Source organism: Macrosteles quadrilineatus, unplaced genomic scaffold, assembly GCF_028750875.1.
Source record: "Macrosteles quadrilineatus isolate MER2022 unplaced genomic scaffold, UCM_ALF_1.0 Scaffold_8__2_contigs__length_117827958, whole genome shotgun sequence".
Taxonomy (NCBI): domain Eukaryota; kingdom Metazoa; phylum Arthropoda; class Insecta; order Hemiptera; family Cicadellidae; genus Macrosteles; species Macrosteles quadrilineatus.
The window spans coordinates 26791604-26817384 of record NW_026542601.1 but is presented as its reverse complement, the minus strand read 5'-3'; the positions used below and the strand labels follow the sequence as shown (position 1 = coordinate 26817384).

The 25781-nt window shown below is 34.7% G+C and overlaps 1 protein-coding gene across 4 annotated transcripts in view; it reads right to left on the bottom strand.

Annotated features, from left to right (window-relative positions):
* The window catches only part of LOC129001048 (zinc finger protein 835-like), a 29046-nt gene continuing 3265 nt past the window's right edge, over positions 1-25781 (bottom strand). For 3 of the 4 annotated variants that reach the window (XM_054428198.1, XM_054428197.1, XM_054428199.1), the window contains exons 2-16: positions 22171-22482; positions 20855-20950; positions 19910-20012; positions 11382-11490; positions 10813-10892; positions 10246-10359; positions 9164-9489; positions 7040-7281; positions 6212-6392; positions 5157-5394; positions 4383-4523; positions 3841-3996; positions 2610-2783; positions 1970-2129; positions 1-1285 (exon numbers count right to left, since the gene is read on the bottom strand). In XM_054428198.1, coding sequence (XP_054284173.1) covers positions 1191-1285; positions 1970-2129; positions 2610-2783; positions 3841-3996; positions 4383-4523; positions 5157-5394; positions 6212-6392; positions 7040-7281; positions 9164-9489; positions 10246-10359; positions 10813-10892; positions 11382-11490; positions 19910-20012; positions 20855-20950; positions 22171-22472 — 2517 coding nt within the window. In that variant the 5' untranslated portion in view covers positions 22473-22482 and the 3' untranslated portion in view covers positions 1-1190. The remainder of the gene's footprint in view (positions 1286-1969; positions 2130-2609; positions 2784-3840; positions 3997-4382; positions 4524-5156; positions 5395-6211; positions 6393-7039; positions 7282-9163; positions 9490-10245; positions 10360-10812; positions 10893-11381; positions 11491-19909; positions 20013-20854; positions 20951-22170; positions 22483-25781) is intronic. The other variant, XM_054428200.1, reaches the window with a different exon arrangement.

Genomic DNA, 25781 nt, shown 5'->3' with positions numbered 1-25781 from the left:
TTCCTCGATAAATTTATATTTACACATTAACATTTAAAAGTTTACATATTTGAAATTTGTTTTTCAATTATAAACCAATACAAAATATACATTTTCAGTCGCATATTTCACTCCTAGAACGTTTTAAAAACCTACTATTCACACACTTCAGGAATTACAAGTACAGTATAAAATAACAGATTGGGGAAAAAGTAATACTAATTCTCTCTTTGTGCAACTGGAAATAAACAAGAAATAATGATAACAATGTTATACTGGTGTGATTCAATTATGTTCCGTCTTAGATGCTTGAATAACTAGTTGCTAAAGAAAAAACTAAACAATCGCCTCAACAATTAAGACAAGGTGATAATTAATTATTACTACTGTACTAGCTGTTTTAATTTTCATCCAACAATCAAGTCGGCAAGATGCTTCACAGAGGAACTACAAAGGGTAAGTGGTACAACTAACTAAAACCCCTCTCCCCCCAACCATGAGAGAGCTTAATCATCCAACGATACACAAACAAATTTAGTTTCTTTATAATTACATTTATTTATATACATAATTATATATATATATATATATCTATATATAAATATAAATGAAGGATTCAGTAATGACCAGTAATAAGTTATGTTCCCTAAATTTTACACGCTCTTTTAGTAAACTAATTGAACTTTAAAAATACTCCAAATACGACCATTTTAACAAAACATGATTTTACAATAAAAATACTCTCTAAAAATTCAAGTGTTTAAAGCATGGAGTTTCATTAGTACCAAAACTTTCAAAAGTAAGTCTAGCACTAGGAGATAAATTAGTAATGGAATAGCGAAACATAAATTAATATCAAGTGTTGTGGTATCGATCATAAACTAAACTTAAACTAATAGGCTATTCTTTGTATGCAATACAAAACAACATGAACATATCTACATAATTTGTTAAAATGCACTATTTAAAACCAATGCTTAGCAATTGTGTAACAGTCAAAATATATCTAATCTACTAAAAACCTACTAACTACTGTTGGAATAGCATGTACTTAGTTGTCCACTAAAATCATACTCGAATTACTAAAGAAACACAGTAAAAAAAGTTTACAAGTAACTAAATCAATCTGCCTAACTCATAAATGTACGTTCAATTATAAAAGCTACAATCCAGTAGTAAAATGAATACAGTCAGCGATTATACGAGTTGAATTATTGGTCAGGAGATTGGAGAATGTTGATCCAATGAGCTTGGGCTTCTCCTTCTGTTGGGATGCGTATCTGTACCAGCTGAACAGTCCCCCCTTCTGTGGACAAGCATTTACAGTGAGTTTTAGGGGAGAGTCACATAAGGGCCAAATCATGTGAGGGTTATTGCCGCACCAATAGTTGATGCCTCACCAACCTGGCAATGGGCTGCGCTAGTGTCGCCAGGACCCTGTCATACGGAGTGCTAGCATCAGAGGGGCGGATTTGCTGCGCGACTACTGGCAGAAAAACTGGAAGATCTTTTTGGAGTGATCATGTTTGACACAGACAAATTTATTCAATCAACCAACATTCGATAGTAGGGAAGGCATATTGAGGCGTACTTAGGACCTCATCATGGTCCTTTCTTACAGTTAACGTCTGTTTAGGAATATCTGTGGGGACATGTGAAAAAACTTACATATGGAAACACACTATGTTGGCTGATTTAGAAGTTAACGCTTGATTGTCATTTCACGGCTGTGAGCATAAAGATAAATAATCTTTATAAAGATAAATAAATAATTATAAAGATAAATAATCTAATATAAATAAATAATCTAATATTGTGCAACAATTGAACCTGCCTCCGCACTCATAAGTCCAAAAGTACTTATGGAATAAAATTGCCATTTCAACAAGGCTAATACTATAAAAACAATGTTACACGTTTCATTTAGTTTTTTTTATTAGGCCTATTTTTTTAGCACATTATTGAGGAATGGTTGTAGTAGCTTGTTTACCTGTTTGTACAGTGGCAGTTTGCTCAGTGTAGCCGTGTCTAGAGGATGGAACCACCAGGTGTCTCGTACCGTCCTCTAGAGTTGTTATTTCAGTCACATCAGCAATCTCCGTAGCTTCACCATCTAGAGTCTCAATGCCTCCAGGATTGGCAAAATGAACCTGCACAGAATAGCTTTTGTTTGATTTAATATTTTGATATACATATTTGGTTAGAAGTTTCATATTAAACCAGAATTAATTTTGAACATAACTTATTGTTAAAATGGTCAAAAACTATCCGTTGTAGTATAATTAACCACAGCATGACATAGGCCTAGCTGTAGTTAATTATATTACAACAGATTGGTTTGATGGACAACAGTTAGGCCTAACTCAAGTCATTCTACTAAACCTTTATTAGTTTTATCTTATCTTTTACAGAAAGTGTTTACATTTGTCATAGAAGACATTGACAATTTTTCCAGGACCGCAGGAGATAGGGTACGAAGGTGCATAAACCAAATGCAGTATAACAATTAATATTTTTTTAAAGCAGTACTTTCCAAAGCAACCAGATTTTTGCCGAAGACCCAAAGGTCAACATTTTTTCCGAACCCAAGTAAAAACGCCTAGCCCACAAACTCATACTTGTAAACGTACCTGGCCATCAATGATGAGGTGCTGCACAGTCTCATCGTACTCTGTAGCCTCTACGATCTCATCAGTCTCCACCATTCCACCATCATCTCTCTCCTTCAGGATCACATGCTCCTTCAGTTCAGTTATGTACATCTTGGTATCCTGATTGTTGTGGTCCATCTCCTGAAACCTCTCCTGTATAAGAAAATAAACCATAATTGACAACATATTTTTAATCAACTATATTGAGTTTACTATCTGTTTGATAACCATATTCATGTATTATCACAGAATTTACCTGTAAACTACGTCTCTGAACTGAACTAAATCCAGTGGCTTCTGTAATTTCCATCCACCGTTCAAAATGAGGACCTAACTAGGCATATCTACTAGATGGTATGTACTGAGCTATCACTTCAGATTATGGTCTTGTCGGGATGGACAAGGGTCCCGAAATGTTGGAGAATAATATATTTCTGATCATCAGGACAAGATTATATTTGATTCAGGATTTTCCAGCGATGGGATTTGCTCTATAAGTCAGTGATTTTGCCGCTTCACGAGTGGTGTTGATGACGCCTCCCCGTTTGCAGGAGATGTTGCCAGTATGGCGAGTGCCGATAATGATGTGTCCGCAATTGCAAAAAAATGTTCACAATGGTTCTGCGATCGAGAGTGCTGTTCAGGATGGCAATGTGACCGTGAGACTTGCCGAAGATGGTGCCGCGAACATAGGATATGTTGAAGATGGTACAATGACTGAGACATATTGACGCCGGTGCCGTAACTGTGGGACATGTTGACGATGGTGCCACAAACGCGGGACTTGCGTTGACCATTGTGCCGTGATTGTGGAAGATGTTCAAAGTGGCGCCGGGGTCATGGATTATTATCATGATGATACTGTGATAACATCATAACACACCTACACATAACAAAATTTATGATTCCTTAAGGTTGTACTGCTTTTCTACTAGTAACCATATCAGGCCTTAAAAACCTAAAGTTTAAAACAATTTAATTATGGTTAGCTAGCAGTGTTTTGGAAATCGGGTTGGAAATTAAAATCCCAACCCCCAAACTGAGATTACAATCCTGTCCATCCCTACGATTTTATTCTACATACCCTGTAGGATTATCGTTTTATTCGTTGGATAATCTAGATTTTTGGTGGTATATTGTTTTGACAAACCTATAATTAAGGTTTGTATATAAACATAGTAAAGACAACAATGATTGTGTTTCTACTGACCACAGAGTCGGCAGGCATGAGCTTGGTGTTACCATCGCTGTCAGTGACAAACGCCATCTCCATGGCCTCAGCCGTGTTTTGCGCCAAAACCATGTTGTCTTCTTCAGTATTTGTCAGCCGCGGCTGGTTCACGACTATTGTGTCGTTCAAGTGACCCTGTGCAAATAAATTAAACAGGAGTCAGTCTATTGTTGCTCTTATGATTTTTTGAAATAAGATACACATTAACCTAATTTACAGGATTAATCATTATGTCCAAGGCTGTATAGAGAGTGGCTTATGTTTGTAGTTACATAAATAAGATGGTGAAAAATTCTTTCTTGGTAACAGAGCATGACAGATTAAAACACATAGGGAACATAATTGAATGAAACAATACCAATAACAAATAGACTATTCCCTATATGGGAAATTCGCTAAAACCCAAAGGTGAAGTCTCCTTGTGCATGACTTGAGTTGCATAGAAAAATAACCGTGTGGGAATTTGATGTAAATAAAAGTTAGATTAGTAAGCAACAAATATAGTATGACAAAATATTAACCTGAGTCTGCATGTGGTTGTACAGAAGAGGTTTTCTCATGAAGCCCATGCCACAGACCAAACATTCGTAAGGCTTCTTGTCACTATGTACAAACCGATGGGCATTGCGGTTGTCTCGGCTGTTAAATGCCTTGCCACAAACCTGAAACATTGTTCAAAAATTAACGTCAATAAAAACTAATGGAAACACAGTAAACACTCAACAAAATAGGAAACAATCTCTTAGTAATTACAAGTTTTGTAAAATTGTTTATTCTTAACAGGGTGTCCATCAGCTCCGTTCAATATAAAATTCTAAACCTTTTTGTACCATTTCACCATATTTTTAAGAATTAATTGTCAGTATGTGTAGTTTGGTGGGTACAACTCCCTAAATTTCAGATGCTGTGAGTTGTTCATTTAGCGAATTAAGAGGGTGCTATTTAGGCTACAGCTACAAAGTTTTTTTGCTTTGGCTGAATACATAATTTGTTTTAAAAACCTATATAGTTCTCCATTGCTGCTTACAACCTCAGATGAAAGATTAAAATTAACTGTTTTACATATTTTATTTCTATGGCTTTATCCTTAGAGTGTCTTTAAATTAAAATAACAGACTTTTCAGTGACTTCCGTGACCAGTAGACATTTTGTTCAATCAATCTCATTGTAGGCCTACAATGTGTGCCAACACTCAACTTAGGTTTAAAGGAAAGTTCAAATTACTAAGGCCATATATAAATTACTATTAAAAATTAAGTTACAGTACTTGACACATGATTGAACTGAACACGAACCTCGCACAGGAAAGGTTTTTCGCCAGTGTGTATGCGTCGGTGCTTCTTGAAGTGTTCAGGGTAGATGAATGTGGCGGCGCAGACGTTACACTTGTATGGCCGCTCACCGGTGTGCGCCGCTTTCATGTGGTAGTCTAGCAGCCGGCGTCGCTTGAACCCCTTACCACACTCCATACACTTGTACCGCTTGTCATCGTAGTGGGTTGCTCGCTTGTGAGACTGAAGATTGCTTCTTTGACTGTTGGAATTTAACAAATCTAAGTCTGCTGAAATCGGCTGTGAAATTGTAAATAAAATGTGTAATGTGATAGTTTTGGTGCATGTGTTTTTCAAAGAATAGCACCTGCTGGAATTGGCAGCTAGGAAAACCGCTGTAGCAACATATCCAGCAGTAGGCTTGAGCCGTTACTATACAAGAATAAACTGAACTGATGGATATTAGTGGCCACATTGGAAAGGGAACCCTTGACATCTGCCATGGACTTAAAGCCTGTCACGCTACTGACTAAGCCACTGACTTACCAATTAAAAACTAACTTAATGGAAAACATGTTTACAGTCAAAAGAGTTCCACCCCACCTGATAAAATTAGACCATTAAAGGAGCAGGCCTTTAGCAAGATCCACTCCATCACTCAGCCACCCACTCATAATTAACTCCCTAAGAAAGAACGTCTTTAAGTCCAGAAAACCACCAAATTAACATAACATCAGTAGGAGGAACCTTTTTCTCTTAACGTCATTGGCTCTTGACGTCTTAACTTGATGGTGGTTTTCTTGCTAGTTTTCCCAGGTTCGCAACATAATTTTTTTGAGCCAGACTTTTTTGGGATATGGATTGAATGAACCTTCCACGCAAGTAGTGGACATTGTTTAAACGCTTTCATACTGATATTGGTAGATTTAACTGATTTAGAAGTTGAAATGAGGAATGACAGAAGATCTGTCATGCATGTGGAATGTAATACTAAGAGATAAAATAACATTGCACTAAACGAGTTTAGAACTCAACGTTTCACAGTTGGGTACAAAGCCATTCAATAAATGTATAAATACCTGAAGGTTGCACCGCAGAACTCACACTGGTAAGGTTTCTCGCCAGTGTGTGTTCGCTCATGATCCCGGATCTCAGCTTTACGTGCAAACGCTTTGCCACACATGCGGCAGATGAAAGACTTGTAGCCTGTGTGTATCACTGAATGGACCTCTAGGTTACGAGACGTGCTGAACCCCTTACCTGCAAAAAGTTAATATAATGTAGGGGAAAGCAATGAGAGATTGCCTTAAACTAATTCAGATTCAAGAAGAATGCAACTATTGATAGTACTAGACATTTTATTCTCGTAATAAATTTTTGCCAGTAATAGAATAAAAATAAAGTTTTGTTGAATCAAGCAAACAATAGAGTGCTGATGTAAATTGCTGATTTATTTTGAATACGCAAATTATAACCAAGCTGATTATAATAATTTTACCAAGCTGAACTTAACATCTGTAGATTTTTTCACACCTACTACCACAGTGACAAAAACTTGGGGAGGAAATATAGTTTTTTGATTATATCACAATATGTGAGCGGCTCATTCAATAGTCTTAGTAAAAATTTGGCTACAGCTAATTAAAATAGTGTATTGTGATTTAGCCTCCGGATAACCAATATTTCAATAAAGTGGTTTAAATACCTGCATAAAAGTTATCCAAAATGTTGCTGATCCATTGACATCCTGATCGGCCTGATGAAGATCCCTATTGTGGATTGAAACCGGTTGCCGTGAGCAACATTTTGGATAACTTTTATGCAGGTATTTAAACCACTTTATTAAAATAGTGTACTTCAACATCTACAAGTCAATGCCGAAATGGTGTTGAAGGAACACAACTCACCACAAATCTGGCAGACAAAGTTCCTCGTCGGACTGTGGGTTCGCTCATGTTGCTGTAGGTTAGCTTGGGTCAGGAATGATTTGTTGCATTTGTTGCAAACAAACGGTCTTGGCCGCTCCAAGTGGGTCTTCTCATGGGCCTTGAAAGTGTACTTGGAGGCAAAGTCCTTCCCACACTGGGAGCAGATGTAGGGCCTGTTGCCAGTGTGAACATTCATATGTTCCTCCAGCATGTTACGTGACCTGCGAAAAGTTAGGAGTTAAATGCTTGTTATGAAAACTTTACGGTAATTATATGGTTTGTCTATGTAATTCAAACATGGAAGTTTGTTAAGATTCTTTTGCAATTAGAAACCCAATCTGAGTATCAACATAATTCTAGAATAGAACTAAAGAACCGTATACAGGCTTACCATAGATTTAAGAATAAATTTAAAATAAAACACAATTTTCTAGAACAATTAGGACATTCAAACCAAAAAAATTCTATAAGTTTTTTTTTTCTCGTATAGCCTAACTATTAATTCAAAAACAGCAAATCAATTATTTTTTATCACAACTATTCAATATCCAAGTTCAATTAAAGTGACTTTACCACAGATACGTAAGATACAGAGGAAATATTCAATGGTACACTAAGTTGTGTCTAGCACCAGTCGCTTGTGTCTAGTTCAAATTCTATTGGCCGTCCCCTTCCGCTCTCCTCTCCCCCCCTAACCATCACGTACTACAGTGCTCACGCTGTAGGAAGAGCCTGTGCAGTACAACTGCAAGTGTTGTAAACAATAGCCGCCTGGGCTGTTCCTGGCTCGGTACTGGTATATTTCCGCCCCACCATTCCCGAGCTAAAAGCGCACGGTTGTTTCATAATCATGTTTCCTCTGTATATTCTACTTTTCTGTGACTTTACAAGAGGAGTATTCCTTGATTTAAATGTTCAAATATATTTCAAAGTTGGCCTAGTTATTTAACACTATATGGAGGTATCAAATTATTGTCAAAAACATTATTTGTAGAAGTGAGTGAACAACTTTATTTTTTAGTTAGGCCAAGCGTTGGTTAAAAGTTTGAGTGATGAGAATAAAGACAGATAGTTATTTACTTCTGTGTTAACATCAAAGAGCAGTCAAGATTGCACAGGCAAATATTTATGATGTTGCCTTGATTGTGGAAAATGTTCACGACGTTGCTGCGGTTGCACAGAACAATAATGATACTTTCGTGTTCGTAGGAGACAATAACTTGAAATTAATCAAATAATACTATAATCTTCCAGCTCCTATTTTTTAAGTTGATGTTTAATTCTACATCATAACATTAAAATACATTCTGAAACAAAGAAATGAGACCAATCAAGACAAGTTCCTTATATACAAAAGCTCACGGCACAAGCTTTTATGCAGAAGCTCGACTCAATAACTAAATTATGTGTAAAAAGTGTTCTTATTTCTGCAATGACCAGGTGCATCAGAACACCAGAACGGAAAACTTGTTACTAAGGTACATCAAAATAATCAGAGGCAGGCCCTAAAGCTGTCTAATAGTGGACTAGCAACTTGTATTTTCCAGTTGAAATTTTTATTTAAGCTTACTGCTACAACAGAACCTTGATAAAAACTCTCCCGTGGGGATTATTATTAAATAGGCTAAAATAAATAGGTTAAATAGGCTATTATTGAACTTGTGTTGACTACCTACTGAGGTTTTCAATAACTTGTTATTAGAGGTAAAAAGTAATGTAAAATCAAGTGTATATATATAAATAACACTAGATATCAAGAATGGCTAGTTATCGAGGTTCAATTGTAATACCTACCTTTAGAAATTGTTTCACATTAAATTGCAATTTGTGTAATTTTAGTTTCAAAATCACCACAAGGGCAAAATAGAATTGCCACGCAAAATTGAATTCATTTTTTGTGTATGAAACTTATCAAACAAGATATTTCCAGAGGATAAAAATTGCAAAACTGCATCATCCTATAGTACATATGAGAACTTTCTAGATCTATGGTAAATTTTAAAGAAGAAAAACTGAATCATAATGCATGTATATTATACTGAATAAAATCCATTTTGTAAAAAAAGACCAAGGATTTAATCATCATACCCATCAACAACTTACAGATATCTTTTCCCGCACTGATCACACGTCCAGTTTTTCACTTGAGGGTAATGTAACCTTTTATGCACTCGGAAAAGTCTTAAATTAGAAAATATCCTATGACAAACTTCGCACTGGTATTCTCTGTCTTCGATGTTAGTGTGTTCGTCTAAATGAGCAGAGAGTTCGTTGCGTTTAAAAAACTCCTGTCCACAAATGTCACAGATGTACAATCTCAAGTTGTGGGACTCCTTTAGATGGTGGGTGATGCCTTTGGCATCTGCTATGAACTTCTCTTCTGCTGAACAAACGAGGCAGGTGTAGACTGCAGCGTCTCTGCTTACCACCTGCGGACATAACATCAATCAAATCAAATATGATAATTGATTATTGATGGTAACTCGAATTCTGTTATTGAAAGATTACTGTAAACACAATAAAACTAAGAGTCAATTATGAATAGGTATTTGAACATTTTAACTAAATAATTTCTTGATTGGCATTGTACGTGTTACTGAATTTACAGAAAATAAATAACAATACTCTAATAGACCTAACACTTTTCAAGGGTTATTAGACATATTTTTGTTTACTTTCCGTAACATTTTAACGCAAACACTAATTTTACCTCTGCCAATTGCTGGTGACCTTGGCCCAAATTTTCCGAGCTTGACCTACATACCTGGTAGGCTTACAAGGAAAAAAGAACCTGTGTCCTATGCTAGATTATTGTATTGAACTAGCCAAATCATTAGATGAGGCGGCGCTTTACTGTTGTTTAATGTTTGTAGACAGTTATAATTAGAGCAATATCTAGTTTTTACCAACACACAATATTTCAATTACACTTGTTTAGGAGAATCAACATTCAAGTAGCAAATTTTTTCAGGGTTTATTCAGACCTAAGCCATTTTTTACTTTCAAAAGATTGACAAATAATATAAGTAGGCATAAAAAGAAGTAGCAATGAAGAATGTTTGGTTCCCAAATTGCATTCATAGAATTTTGTGCTTTATTAAACAAACACTTCAACAAATCTTTTACATAAATGTGCATTAACAATTGCATGTTCCAGAACTTGCTTAATTAACAAAAATACTCACCATAGCAGGTATCAAAGCAGGCATTTCACCTTTTGATGGGGATCCTTTCTTTTTTCTTAAAAGGCCTTTCTTTCCTAGAACTTTGTCGGTTAAATCTTCTTCCATAACCTCCACCTACAAAATAAATAATTAATAACTAGAAGAATATTTGTGTCATCATTTTTGCAAAATAATCTAGCAATTCTAAACTGTAGGTTGAAGTTACAAGATGTCTGTCTATTTTATTCTTTAACTTAGGCTATTTTTTTTTTTTTAAGATTCTGATAGTTGAATTTTTTTAAAGGCTGGTAGTGCCTTGTGTCACATAGGCCTCAGGTCTGTGTGTAATAGGCCTAACAAAGTAAGATGTGAAACAGTACAATACAAGAACGAAATGTTCTGATAATTTGGCGACACCACATCGCAGGCGTTTTATATTGGTGCCATGTATTTTTGTAATTGTCGCTCTACTAACTTCACCACAGACTCACAACTTAAACTTGGAGCATTAATGTTGTACCGTAGCTATTTGAACTTAGCTCCAAAGGAATATAATATACACAATCATGGCAATGTCAAATATTTTACCTTAATCTGTACATCTCCAGACTCCGTTCGAGATAGACTCCCGAGCTCAGCCAATGTGGGAATGTAGTCTTCATCATCGTCTGTAGCAAGAGCAATACAAGATGCAGATGTATTCTAATTTGTAATCTCATTCTTACATGAAAAATTGTTTATTGAATAAAAACTTATTTATTAAAAAAAAAAATGTAAAGACTTACTTAGTGTTAAAAAATAGAAACAGTTTGAAACCCAAATCGATATTGATTTGTTTTTGGATTGTGTTACCACATAAACTCCATACCCTTAGTTCAATCATACTGGTTTCCAAACTCGTCCGAAAAGTGGTAGGTTCACAAGTTTCAACAAGACACAGTTACGTCTGAACTTGAATGAACAGTGTTTTTGGCCTTGGGGTACCTCAAAACAAAAATCTAAAGTTATTTACCTAATTAAAAACAGTTTGACTCTCTCATTCGTTACTTTAATTAATCCAATTGACTTTAGGCTCCTTCACTATGAATTGGCATAAACAAATGTATTCTTAAATCTACTTCTGTCTTCTAGGTGGAAATACCCTAATAACTACTTACCAGCATCACCAACATCTCCCGTGTCATCATCATCATCATCATCGCCCTCTTCTGTCTCCTTATCACCTTCAAGTTGGCCCAACTCAATACTATTGCCACTTTTGTTCTCCTAAAACATTACCAAATAACAATTTGTGCATACACTATAGCCTATGTTGTTGGATATTGAATAATGATAGTGATTGCAACAAATTCCTTAAAACCCAAAAATCTTCTTATTGTTGTAATTCTAAAATTTGCTGAGTAAAAAATGTGTGATATAATTTTAAAACTAGCAGGTTACCCGTCCTTTGCACAAGGTTGGTATATAAGTATAAAATGCTTATTGCAGTTGGAGAGGACACGGTTTAAGAAAATTTGGTTCTTTTAATTTATACGGTATGTTATAGTATAGCAGATCTACCAGAGCCATAATGTTCTACCACTGCACCTAAACAATAGAAAAAAGTAGTTCTCATTGAGTACTACAGCTTTTTGTTGCTAGTTGGTGCAAATTAGCTGTTGTCATAAATGCAAAAAATAATAGTGCTGCACCCGTTGGTAAACTTTAAAACTTGTTAATGCTATTGCTATTTTGTGCGGAGCCCGAAAGGAATTTGAGCTAAGGATATGTCTACATGTTAAACGGGAATGTCTGTGCCCATATACAAGACTGGCTGTATTCATGTACAGCCATATATTCACGTAAGACTATATAGTCCAGGCGCCAAACGGGTTGAGTATGCACTGAAAGTCTGAAAAAGTTTGACTTTTGATTATTGTTCGGGACATCTAGTAGATGAAAAAAAACGATGATGTCGCATTTCAAGGGTGGTCATAACTCGAGGGGGAGGGGGGGAAGTTGCGCGCGTCAGTGGTTTACGTTTCCGCGTCTAACTCTGAAACGGTTAATGATAGAACGGTGGTTTAAGCGTCTATCTACGCCTAAATATATTGTCTTTCAAAAAGGTTATTACAACTTTTCTTCTATCTCTTATACTTTAGGCGCTAATCAACATTTATTGAAAGAAATAAAATTTAAAAATGAAATATCGGAAATATTGCGCTTGTTTAGGGCATGTTACAAACTATTTATGGTTAGAAAAACTAACAAGTAGTACAACAACACCAAGTTTAAGGAAATTGGTGCAAAAACAACAGAGCTACGTTGATTTCAGTAAGAGTATGCGTGGGAAATTCATAGTAGTGTTGACCGTAAATCCAGTATCGAGGCGCGCCAAAGATAGCAAGCTGCGTACGTGATCGGTTTGAATGCAACAGGCTCATTTAAATTTAAAGTAACATTATTGTGTTTTGATATGGAACCTATAAACGACGTCAACAAGGAAATACCACATAAATATAACAGATAAAATTATTATTAATAATATTAACTAATTTACTACATAATGTTGTACAAGTTTCAGTTACTTACTTTTAGATGTATTTGAGGTACACTAAGTTTTTATTTTATCCCTCTTCAATTTACGTTCAATTAATATCAATTTCATTTACATATTTACACTATTTACAATGTTTATTTACATTTTGGTTCAAAATTCAGCTTTTCTAATTCTGATGGCTAACTTGTCTCCCTAATCTTCGCTCTCTTCATATTTTTTTTACATTTTTGAAAGAGTTCTTGCAAGCACTTCCACATTTACATTATGAGCAACAAGAAGACTTGTTTTTGAGCAACCACAGGTGTTCTTTGAACAGTTTTTGCACTTGCAGGGTTGCTGGGTTGCTGGGTTGCAGATGCTGGAGTTGCTGGAAGAGTCATTAGTAACGGGCGGAATGTATTATTTTTGTCTTTGTAATATCCATAGCTTTCCAGATCCAATGGTTCAAACAAATCTTTGAAGAGAGTTTTCCCATAGATGTAACTGAGCAGCACATCTATGTATGTGCAGTTTATAGCAGTCAGATGTGCATGCTAATTTGCTGAGATTTTGAATAGCAGATTGAGTGGTGGAAAACTCAAGAAAGCGACTCTCATCGCATGATTGGCCTTTCTTTTTAATAAGTTGAAGGTATAGCAACTCTAATTGGTGAATAGATTCCTGGGATATTGGCAAGTGACACAATGACAGCAGTATAGGGTAGGAGTTTTCATTTTTCATAAAGTATTTAAATGCTGTCTTTTTTGTCCTATTTTACTGGTAGTGTCGCATCCGGTTAAAGCTAGAATTGCAGGCAGCACTTCGCATAAATCTTTTCCTAAGGATGATGCGGCAATATGACATCCTAAACCCCTTCTTTTGTCCCCGGTGCCAACTCTCATCCATAATCCTTTACAACCCAGTTTTTCAAATTCTACCCAGAACCTGATACCTAGAACAAACACGTCTGTGTCCGGGCTATGGATAATAACATGCTCAACGTTTGTGTCAGAAGTAAGGCAATCTTTAACGTGAATATACATTCTGGTGTCAGCTTCAATATGATTACTAGCTAGGTTTGGCATTTCAGAGATCTCGCCGGTATCATATTTAGAAAAACATTTCTTTCCCTCTGCAAAACAGCCAGATAAAACTAATAGTTTTCCCTTTGGAATACGAATGGTTTTCAAAATATAATTGGAAATGTATTGGACTAGATCATGTTTGTTTTCTGTAAACAACAAATATCGAGACCACTGAGTGGGTATTTTCGTCAAGTCATTGTGTATTTTAACAACCAAGGGGAGTTTGTTGCCAGCTCTTAGTTTGTGTTCGACACATTTCATTGAAGTATCTTTATAGGAGTCGTAAACAACATCAACTCTTCTGGTATTTCTTTGGTTGAGTGTCATTTCAATCTTAGTCATTTGATGTTTCCCAAATTCTTCAAAATATTCCATCTTAGAAACTACTGCGTTTGGAGTGCTATGTATTAGAGCCATTCCATCAAAAATGTTGACTTGATTTTGAAGTTGGTCTAAGGTTTGCATAGGCTCGGTGCAATGTGACTCATTTGCTATGATATTGATTAGTTCTGACTTAATACTTTTTTTTAATTGTCCATTTTCAAGAGCTAAGCTAGGAGGGTTTGGCATCAACTCGTGCTTCATTACTTCATCCAAACTTAATTTTCTTTGAGAGGCCAACAAAATCGTCTTGGAAATGCTATCATCTAGTGTTGTTTTCTTCTTCTTCTTGTTTTCTTCTGTAGACATGGAATTAAATGAAAAAGTCTTATTACGATGTATTGGGGCAAACAATCCTTTGTTTTTTTTATCCATTCTTTCAGTTTTAAAAGATGTATATTTATCTTGAGCTAGTTTATCCATACTAAGAAGGAACGAGGCGGCTGTATCTGATGGTGACAGTGTCCCACTAACTATGTTTCTCAGTGGAGTATTTGAGTCTGCGAAAGGGTTGTCATGTTGCAAAAAGAAGTTTACTACAGTTTGCACGTCTTGTTCATCTTTTTCGATGCGGCTGACATTCCACTCTTTGTGCGTCGGCTGAGCGTCCCCTGTTGGGTCTTGGGCTAGGTCACAAAAGTTGAGGAGTGTCGTTGTAACATCTGCTTTGTGATGGTAAAGAAGACACCATCTCTGTACAGCATGTTCATTTGAGGACAATCCAATCAAACCACCTTGAATCTTCGATGAGTGGATGAGAGATTGTTCTAGAGCCTGGTCTGCTGCAACACTATTGAATTTTCCAGGCGTTTTCTTTACCGAAAAATTTCCTTGTTGAAAAGCATTTTCTACCTCTACGGGAAGGTTAGACATGTCTTCTAAATACATAACACATCCTCGGACGTAGTTATAGTGGTTAAATAGTAGGCAGTACGAAATCATTCTTTTGACCACATTAATATGCAGATTCCAGTTCCCTTCTCTATCTGCCTTGACGCAATCCAATAGAAGCTCAACCATATCACAGTATTGATCCCAGTACTTGAATGTTTCGTTTTTGGCTGTTTTTTTCGTTTCTAAAGTTATTAAAACTCTCAAAGAATTTGCTGTGTTCTTCCTCTATAAGCTCGAAAACTGGTGAAGCTTCTTCCTTGAAGCCCATTGTATATGTTTGCAACTTCTTTACAAGATCTTTTGGAAGCTCTTTACCTTCTAATTCTATGTGTTCTTCCAAGAACTCCTTGAACTGTAGTCTTCTGCATGCTTCGTACATAATCTTGTGTACACGTATTCCTCTATTATAATGAGTACCATGCAATAGGTACAGACTTTATTGTGTTTTCGCCATACATTCCACTTTCTATAACAATGTCTACAAAGCCTGAATCCTGTAAATACTGACCTATTATTGATAGAAAATTTTTGGCCAAGTGAAAGGTTCCTATTCTAAGGAAAAGTCTTTCAAACCCAGTTGTTTGTAGTTGAATTAATTTTGCCAGTAAATAAACAGCCATGTCACAACTTAGAACTGCATACTTCTGGCCTAGTTGATCATTTATTCTTAAAAAGTTACTCATAACAGTGTACACAGCATCGCTGGTAGTTGGTGGTGCTGGAAATATAACGCAAAATCCAATTTTCGTTACCGGCATGTCAGATTTTGACACAGCTTGGTTAAAAGGGGTCCAACCTGGCACTAAAGCTTGTTTAGGAAACAAAATATTGTCTTTGGACTCCAGATCGAGCCGTGTAAGTACCCAGATCAAATCGCCTCTATTTGAGACATCTTGTTTAGTGTCAGTCGGTTGACTAACATGGTCAAAAGGCTTTGGAAAATGATCGGGGTTTCTTTTTATAAGGGGCCCTTTTTTCAACACTTGACATTCAAGTAATGTGTTTTCTGGAACTTTCAATCCAGTTTAAGGCACAGGAATCTTTTCTACCTTAAATTGGCGCATATCTTCAATACCTGCAGGTTGATAAAGTACCATTGCTGTGACGTGTCTGGTTGATTTTCCATCAAACGTATCTTCCTTAAAATCATCGTTATCTATAGCGCCATGAATAAGGACACTAGGATCACGAACAATGTTTGAGGGTACCGGTACATCAACTTCATTACTTGTTACAATGATATGCGTCAAAACTTGGTTGTTTAGCTTGGTCAGTGTTTTGTAACTTATGCAGTGCCCTAGCCTGTTCAACACACTTAGAATAAACTTCGATCTCGTGTAGTGGTGAATACATTGCGCCAAAGCTACATGCTTTGGAGTTAATTCTCGTTCAATAATTAAATTATGTAAATCCATGTACACTGAAATACATTTTCGTTTCAGGTCATCTGTAATTTTTTTGTCTTTTCCTACAACATGGCTAAAAAACGATTCCCAGGCTGTCGTAAACTTAAATCCATCAAAAGCACTACTAATGGCCGAGTCAGTACATAAAAACCCATTTAAGTTAAACGAATTTTGTTTTGCTTCATTTCGTAATGCCTCGGTGTTGATGCAATTTTCCGATAGATATCTAATATGCTCAACCAATTCGTTTGGCTTAAAACATGTTTTGAACACAACGGATGACTTTGACCTATCGGTTGAATGTGAAAAAAGAAGAGAATCCCCATAATGTGAAACCAACAAGTTTTTTGTTACTCTGTTATCAATTTCCAGTTCACTACAGTTACTTAGTTGGCGTAACCGCTCAGTAAGGAAGCTAACTTCAAAACACTTTTCATTTAAAGCTTCGTCGATTTCCGAAATAAGTTCAGAAAAAGCATTGCTCAATCTGTCATGATTTTCATGATCAGATGCCCTCTTTTCTCTCTCATACTGGTACAGCACGTCTGCCGCAAAAATATCATTAACATCTCTGCAAGTACTTAATCTTACAAATACTTCGTCTTGCCTTTCTTTGCATAATGCTAGTAGCTTTTTAGCTGTGTCTACCTCACTCAATCTAAAAGTGGCCGTTTCACCTTTTTTTTAGCCTGCTGGCAAAATATACATTTTAAAAAGGTACATTTTGGTATACCACTTCTAGTGACTAATGTGTTAGAAGTGCATGGTACGTCTTTGTCTTTACTGTCAAAACTTTCATCGTTTTTTTTACTAACTGTCAATCGTTTTTCGCATCTTTCTAAATTTGTTTTGCTGACATAGGAACAGTAGCAGTTTCTGTGCCATTTTAGCAACTCCTTAGTTTCATCGTTTATCAAAGAGTTTACATTATCTTGTCTGCGATTACTTGCTTCCCTTACTCTCTCTAACGACGATAACTTAAAATTCTTAATAAACGTACCGTCGTCTTTTTCTTGGCAAAATAGACACAAGCCATAATCAAATGTCTTTGTCTTTTTTTTACATTTAAATCAAACGCCATTTTCATACCCCATAGTAGCAATTTAATAAAAACTGATTATGTTTTCTGTAAGATGTACATTTCCGTACTTCTGCAAAGCAACTAAAATTACATGAAATATTTGGAGTTAGTTACGTTCATGCAATTATGTAGTTGTAGTCAAACGTATACTTGATTAAAATACTGTATGGACAACAGACCTTGGCATTAATAAATGGAACCAGCCACAAATCACAAGGACAATACACAAATCACAATATTCATTTCTAAATTACTCACTAATAAATGGTTAACACTAAAATAATAAAACATCCAAACACGTCTAATCACAACTTAAAACCGTTTAGTGTTTACTTCGGACACAATAATGAGACAACAATCAAAATTATTTCACGTTAAAATACTAACGGCTGGGTCGCGAGCGACAGCTGACGCACAGTACGCGTGCCTCAATGTTGCGTCTAATATTACAGTACTGAAATCAACGTAGCTCTGTTGTTTTTGCACCGATTTCCTTAAACTTGGTGTTGTTGTACTACTTGTTAGTTTTTCTAACCATAAATAGTTTGTAACATGCCCTAAACAAGCGCAATATTTCCGATATTTCATTTTTAAGTATTTTTAAATTTTATTTTTTTCAATAAATGTTGATTAGCGCCTAAAGTATAAGAGATAAAAGAAAGGTTGTAATAACCTTTTTGAAAGACAATATATTTAGGCGTAGATAGACGCTTAAACCACCGTTCTATCATTAACCGTTTCAGAGTTAGACGCGGAAACGTATACCACTGACGTGCGCAACTTAGCAGGAAGTTTCATTTTATAATAAGCAGTTTATGATAAAAGAAATCAATGTAATTGTGATATTGACTACTATTTTGGATAGAGAAGAGATAGGGAACAATGGATTACACCATTCTTTAGCCTAGCCAAAGAATTTATAGACGTGGACATATTCTGAGGCATTGCCTAGCTATATAAGCTATATTATTATTATATTTAATTACATCAAAATTTAAAACATTAAGTTACCAATTTAATTTTCAAAAGTATGATTTAAATTATATTTCTGTAAATAATAAGTTTGTTTTAAACTAACTTATCAATAAATAATTGAATACCTGATTAACATAAAATTATAATTGTATTTTTTATAATTAATTTGATAAATTCTTGGTTACATTGATTTACAGCTATTAATTGTTAGGACTATAGGCCTACTTGTTTATGGACCTAATTATAACACCAAATCTTATCTTTGGATTGAAACATTTTACAGTGAAGCCAATTCTTCTTTTAGTAGGCTCTATTATGACAACTATGTAAACAGTTAGAAATACCAAGAGGAATATTATTGAACCATGTAAAAATTCTGCCAGTTTGTCACAACATTTTTAACCCTTTGTATACAAATCACATTATGAACTATTGTTTATCCATGACTGTGTATTGACTATATAAAGTCTTGATAAGTCTTCCATATTAGTTGTTTACAACTAACTTACCATATCTTGTTTGGTTTTAACTTTTACTTTCATTTAAATACAACCCCCTATCTTATTTGCTTTATTACTTCAATGCTTTACAAAGCCCTAGCTTTCATACTGTTTTAAAATAAAGCCTTTGAATATAATTGTTAGTTAATTTCTAAGATGGGTTCTATTCTACTCTATAGTGCTATAAAGAAATTATTTTCACACTACAAACAATATTATTTATAGGGTAAAACAAAAATAAAAGTAATAGGCCTATGTGTTCAACATAAAACTTTCCTGTGGGAAATTAATACTATATTAAAGGTTGAACTAATTTTTTACCTAACTTTAATTGAAATTTGCTGGAATTAGACTGAATTGGATACCTACTTTAACTTAATAACTGGCTTTTACAGTAAGCGTGTAAGTAATAGCCAAAAACAAATTCTATTGTGTGGAAATAAACCTTTTGATGGTAACAAAATTCTTACTCAAGTGCTTTCTAAAAACCAATTGATAGGCTATGTTAAAATATGTATTTACTGTATTAATTTGCATGTTTTAGCCCTTGTAGCACAATAATGAGAATATACATTTTACTAAAATCTTACAGTTAAAATATGACAAAACGACCAGCTTATTTACCTAAAACTGATGGGATATGACACTGAATCTATCCACAAGTGTGACGTTTTATGGATCATGCAGCATGGCTAGTTTTTCTAGTGCGGCCTTGGTCAAAGCATGGCATCCCAACATTTATAGCAAAAACTTAAGATTCTATTTACAAATTATAACACCAACAATGATGGGGTTAAGCGCCAAGATACACATATTACACATATTAAAATATTTTAAATATTTACCTTCTGATTGTCGCTGAAGACGATGGTGACATCATCATTGCTGGCCGAACTCTCCCCACACACTTCAGCAAGAGGAGGCTTCATTTCTGGACTTTTTTTCAACCTAGCAATAAATTTTGTTTTGTAATTTACAAGGCGATTTGTAAACCTGGTCGCTTAGTAAACTTTGACCAACTCTATACAAAAGACACAAAGCAAGGTTAAAAGGCAGAATATACTTTCAAAGTGAAATCTAAGTAGGCTATCCTAATTTTTTTTATAGGAGGTCTCAATCAAAATATTGTTTGTGCTGAATCAAAAACTACTGTGTTTTTTCAGAGACATTTGAATCGTAGAATAAACCTAAATATTGAACTCAAAGTTAATTTATTCATCAGATGGTGATTTGGAGAGTCTTAATTGAAATGGCAAAACTAATACCAAGAAAGAGGAGGAAGCTATGAAAAAGCAGTATCCAACAAGTAATATAGCCTAAAGGAACAAAAATAATATTGCACATTAGGCCTATATTGAGCTGGGATGAACTTTGTTAGTCTTACTGTGTTTTCACGCAGAAAGTCAATTTACAGAGGATTGGATATAATTTTGATTTTAGTACAACTTGACAGTTGTTTGCGTTAATTACACATTTTAAACAAAGATAAAAAAATGCTGGTTTTAAGTTTTGCAATTGTATTAGTTAACTTATTTACTTGCTCAAGTGATTGCAGATGGAAAAAGCATTTATAGGCCAAAAATGGAAAAAGATTAATTGCACGTAAACAAAAAGTTATATTTAAATACCACCATTGTAGCAGTCTTCACTTCCAGTTTAGAAGCAAAGAAATCTTAATATCAAAAGGCAATTTTTCCATATACATTTTAATTTTTTTCAGAGATGACAAAACTGTTCACTTTCAAACTAGGTGATGTAAAATACATTTGCTAATGTTAGCAGATAAATACCTCGGTCTTCCCGGCCCCTGTTTTATTCTGGAAGTTTCAATCACTGATTTTTCCTCGTTCACGGCCTCATCAGGAGGTAAGGTACCATCATATTTCCTTTAAAATAAAACATTCATAATTTTGCGGTGATACAAATAAAAATCCATTGCACACAGAAATACGTTGTCAGGATCCCCACTCAAGTTTAAAAGTGAAGTTCATTTAACAACAATTTTGACAGTAACACAACCGAAATGAACCTTTATTCTTTAAATGATGGAAGACAAAGCATGAACAAGAAATTAATTACCTAATAAAAAAACTACACAACATTGACAAGTAATCTTTGTTATTAACTACAGCAACATCCGATGTGTAAAAAGTCTCACTAATTTAACAAAATGACTGCCAATAGATCTACAAATAGACCAAAAATGTACACTGTTGGCTAACTTAAAATATGGTCATCAGGTAGATAAATAAAACTTGATAAAGTAAACTAGTGAAGCTGACAATGTTGGTACAAATTTTTCAAAGTGGGTAGGCCTACTGGTACTTATTTCAGACCAAAATCAATTCTCAATTCTCGGTACTGTTACTTAACAAATACTAGGCCTATTCGGTACCGCCTACAGCCTATTCCTTCTCTAAAAATGTCAAACGCTGACATAAAAATAAGAAAAATATGTTGACCAACATAGGCTACAACAAATAGCTATCTATCATTATTGGTGTATTTGCAATTACAATTCATAATTTACTAGCAGGAAAAGAGTAATATCTGAGGTATTATCTGCGGGGAATAGTTCTATAGAAAGAGAATCTGGGCTCTTCCTGTTTTATAAGCAAATCCAAAACTAAGTGAAACACATTTATACACTCTGGCATATACAACAAAACAACCAAGTTTTACAAGTTGATCAAAATACATATAAGTTGATTAAGTTAACTACTATGTCCACAGCTGTTTGCCCTATTCCACGGCACGGAGCCCTACTTGAGTACCGAGGTAGGCCTACCGGTTCCTTTAGTGTACAATACAATACCTAGCCTATTCTTTATTGTTCATTCGTCAAGTTTCTCAATTCTGGTAACTTAACTAAGACCAGTGGTACCTGGAATTCCCTTTATACATAAACAGAAAATAATTATGAATAACATCAAACAAACTTAACTCATTAAAGAAACTTATGATTCTTACACAATTTTGAAGGAAAAGAAAACTTGATTGTACTCACGCCAATAGAAACAATTGAAGGCAATAAATAAGAAAACATTAACTTACTGAGAAGAAGACGATCTAATCAGATACACATGCTTCCAGTTTTCTCACCTACCTCACAGTTTTGATGTAGTTGCCCTTAACCTCCAACTGAATTTCTGTAATTCTCTCTTGCAGTTCATCTACTTCATTAAGGAGCTTGTAACACTTTTTACACACAACTACACTATGGACTAAATTCTCTTGAACTTCTAGATCCAAAACTAATTCAATGATTTTATAGACAGGCTTGTCGGACGTTGTCACATGCTGTTGAAATATCGGACAGCTGTTCCTTGTGGACACGCCAACACTAGCATCACAAACGAGACACGACGTGTTCTTGCTGACAGAAGGTTTCTCCGTGTCAGCAGTCATTTCTCATAATCTGAAAGACCAATAATAATCTTATGATAGGAAATATGAAGCATAAAGGTAACACATCTTAAAAGTTTCTAAATTTTTAAGATGTTTTCAAATTTTGCAAACAATACCCTGGGCTGGTTGAAACAAACTTGAAAGATTAGTGGAATATATTCGGCGCATTAGAATATCATGTGTATTGTTTATTGAAAGTGACGTTTAGATGATCCAAAACTATATTTTTTTTGTATTATGATTAGATACCGTAACTCTGTTTTATCTTTTAGTAATAATTAAGAAGTCATATTGTCCTTATCATAATATTTTTTTTTATTTCAATAACCTTTTTAACAGTTTATTACAAATAAATGTTTTTCCTAAACAAAATTTACAAGCGTTATACATATGTAAACAGATCAATGCATTCCTTAGCAAGCGTTGGACGTATATATACGCGCAAAAATTATGTTAAATTTATTTTTTAACCCCAACCAAATTATTGATCCTGTAGTTAGTGAGTGGATGTTAATGTACCCTACAAGTTAAATAATCACATTTTCAAATATTAACAAAAATAATAATTTTAAAAATGGAAGATAGGCCTAAATGTGTTTCAACTTATAATTAAGTATGTTGTTTACTTTATTCCTAACTAGGCCTGCAAAGTCACTTTTGGATTTTAGAAAAAAAGTTGGATATGATTCAAATAATGTGTTATAGTCCTTATAATTCTAAACAAACTAATGCAACCCCCCATTGCTGTAAAAATTACGGTTCAAAAGTTGTAGAAACTTTTGTGATTTTTCCCTACAAAATTATAATTAGTTACTCCCACCGCTTACCCATGATAAAGGTTGTTGACAAGCTTATTTTTATGGGAGAAAGTATGTGTCAGATTGCTAATACCGTTTATTTATATATGTGTTTGTTAGCACGATAACTCAAGCAAAAATTATCCGAACAAGTTCACGAACTAGCATGATCGTTCCACGGGAACAGAGGTTTATGGGATGTTTTAAGGGGTAAATGGGGGGTTTCCCATTTTTTACCCTAAACACATTAAATTTTGCAATTTCTTTCCAAACCATTTTTGAGCTTGAAAAACAAATAATTTAGTACATTGAAGCATTCATGTACCGGTATGCCTAATCAATTACAGAAAAAAAAGCCAAAAAAAGTGTAAATTTAAAATTACTACATGTTGTTCTTATGAAGAATAATTAACACGTTCAGTGTGGTAGGTATTCCAACAGGTGCTCGCCAATGGCACAGCACCTTAACAATGTACACAATTGACAATCAAATAGCCTATTTCAATCTGACGAATAACAAAAGAGCAGCAGTGATTGTACTACGTTACCCTGAGATTGGACCTAGTTCCCTAAAACACCCAAAGGTAGCAGCACTGCCTGGATCAGCAGTCAGTGGCTTTGTAATATGGCTTGAAGAGAGAAAATCCCTAAAACCGGGGCAAAAGTGTTGTCAGACGGGATTTTACAGGAAGTTTTAGTACCAACCTACACCAAAATAAAGGTAAAAATCTATGCTACAGGGTAGCAACGATTTTAATTTTCCCCGGCAATGGCTGAGCTCAAACTGAACTAATGTAGTGGGGGTTGCGCAATTACATCAATTGATGTAGGCTGATAGGAGCAATTGATGTAGTCAGCAATGAACGTGTTAAACTGCAGTAGCTTGCTTGTCTATGCACGTCTTTAATGAAATTTGGAAATTTTGTTTACTTCATACTAAGCTATCAATATTGCAATAAAAACCCCTATTTTCTTCCCTGTATCAGCAAACCTAAATATACATTAAAAATAACACTAATGAAATATAGGCCTAAAATAGGAAATAAATATGACAATTTTAAGGGGATAATTTAGTAGAATTCCAGCCAGGTAAGTAGGTGGAAATTTGCTTTGTCTGCAGGTTTGCTGCGCGGGGGTATTTATGATTTTTTTTTATCTGTTTTGACTACCTATTTGATGTACATAGGCTAATAATCAATAATGACTAAATCAGTGGCTACACTTATCCGCTCCGCTCCGAACCAAATTGGTTCAGAACAATCCTCCAGGGAGCATTTATCCGCACTTTCGCGGAAGCATTCGGGGCAGATCGGACAAGTGTAGGCCTAGCCACCTACTTCCGAAATTCGGATGAGGATAGGAGGTACCGTGTACAATAATGAAAACTACTTTAACCCTCCAATTGTCCAAACCTGCAATCGCAGGGTTTTATTAAAATGTATCTTAGAAACTTAAAAACAATGTAAAGTATATACTGTTTTATATATCATTTTGTTTGGAAAATTATGGGCTTCAAGGTAACATATAAAACATTACAAAAAAAATTTCCAACAATTTTTGTGGGGTTAACATTTCTCAAAAACTATAAAATAAATTAAAAAAAATTATGTTTGCGCTCAATAAATTGTAATAGTTTATAGGTCTACAAATATTTTAAAACAGCCACTTTATTCAAAATTTTATGAGGATTCCAAAAATATAATAATATAAGGAAGTAGGTTTGCAAATAAATTAGTTATGGGCAAAAAACAGATTTCGTACATAGCGTTTAGCTAAGAATGCATAGCCTAACCATAGCTAGGAATCTGGCTGATAATTTACATTAATATCATTACCTACTTCTTCAGGTACATCAACCAGCCCTTCAAAATTACTTAGGCCTAAATCTTCTTATAATACACCACGTAGGGTAGAGTGGGGGAATTGGGACCCGGGGGTAATTGGGAGCTATTTTTTAAAATTTTAAAATTTTAAAATTTTGTATTATTTATTTTTTTAACAAAATTGTAAATACGTTAAAGTTTAGGCATTCTAAAGGGGTTTCATCAAAAATTATTGGATAATTGTAATCTTGTGTTTAATGTATAAAAAAAATAAAAAAATTAAGCCGTGTTTTTTCCCGAATGTTAAACATATGGCAAAACTTCAGCGTGGTAGTATTTCGAGCTATTTTTATATATTATATGAATTAATAATCATACCAAAATGTATTTTTTGACACATTTAAGGTTTAAGCAATAGTTTGTTAGGGCTTTAAAATTTTAAAAAAATTATAAATTAATTTTATAAATTTTTTAAAAAATGGGTCCCAATTACCCCGGTGTGGGGAAATGGGACCCATATTTTTCTATCCCACATATAATTAATATTAATATTATAATTAATCCCACATATAATTAATCAATAATCAAATGTGGCTGCAGTGGTGATTATCATGTATTATGTGTAAAAACAGAATTTTGAAGTAGGTCCCAATTACCCCAGCATGGAGTAATAGGGAACCAGTCTCATC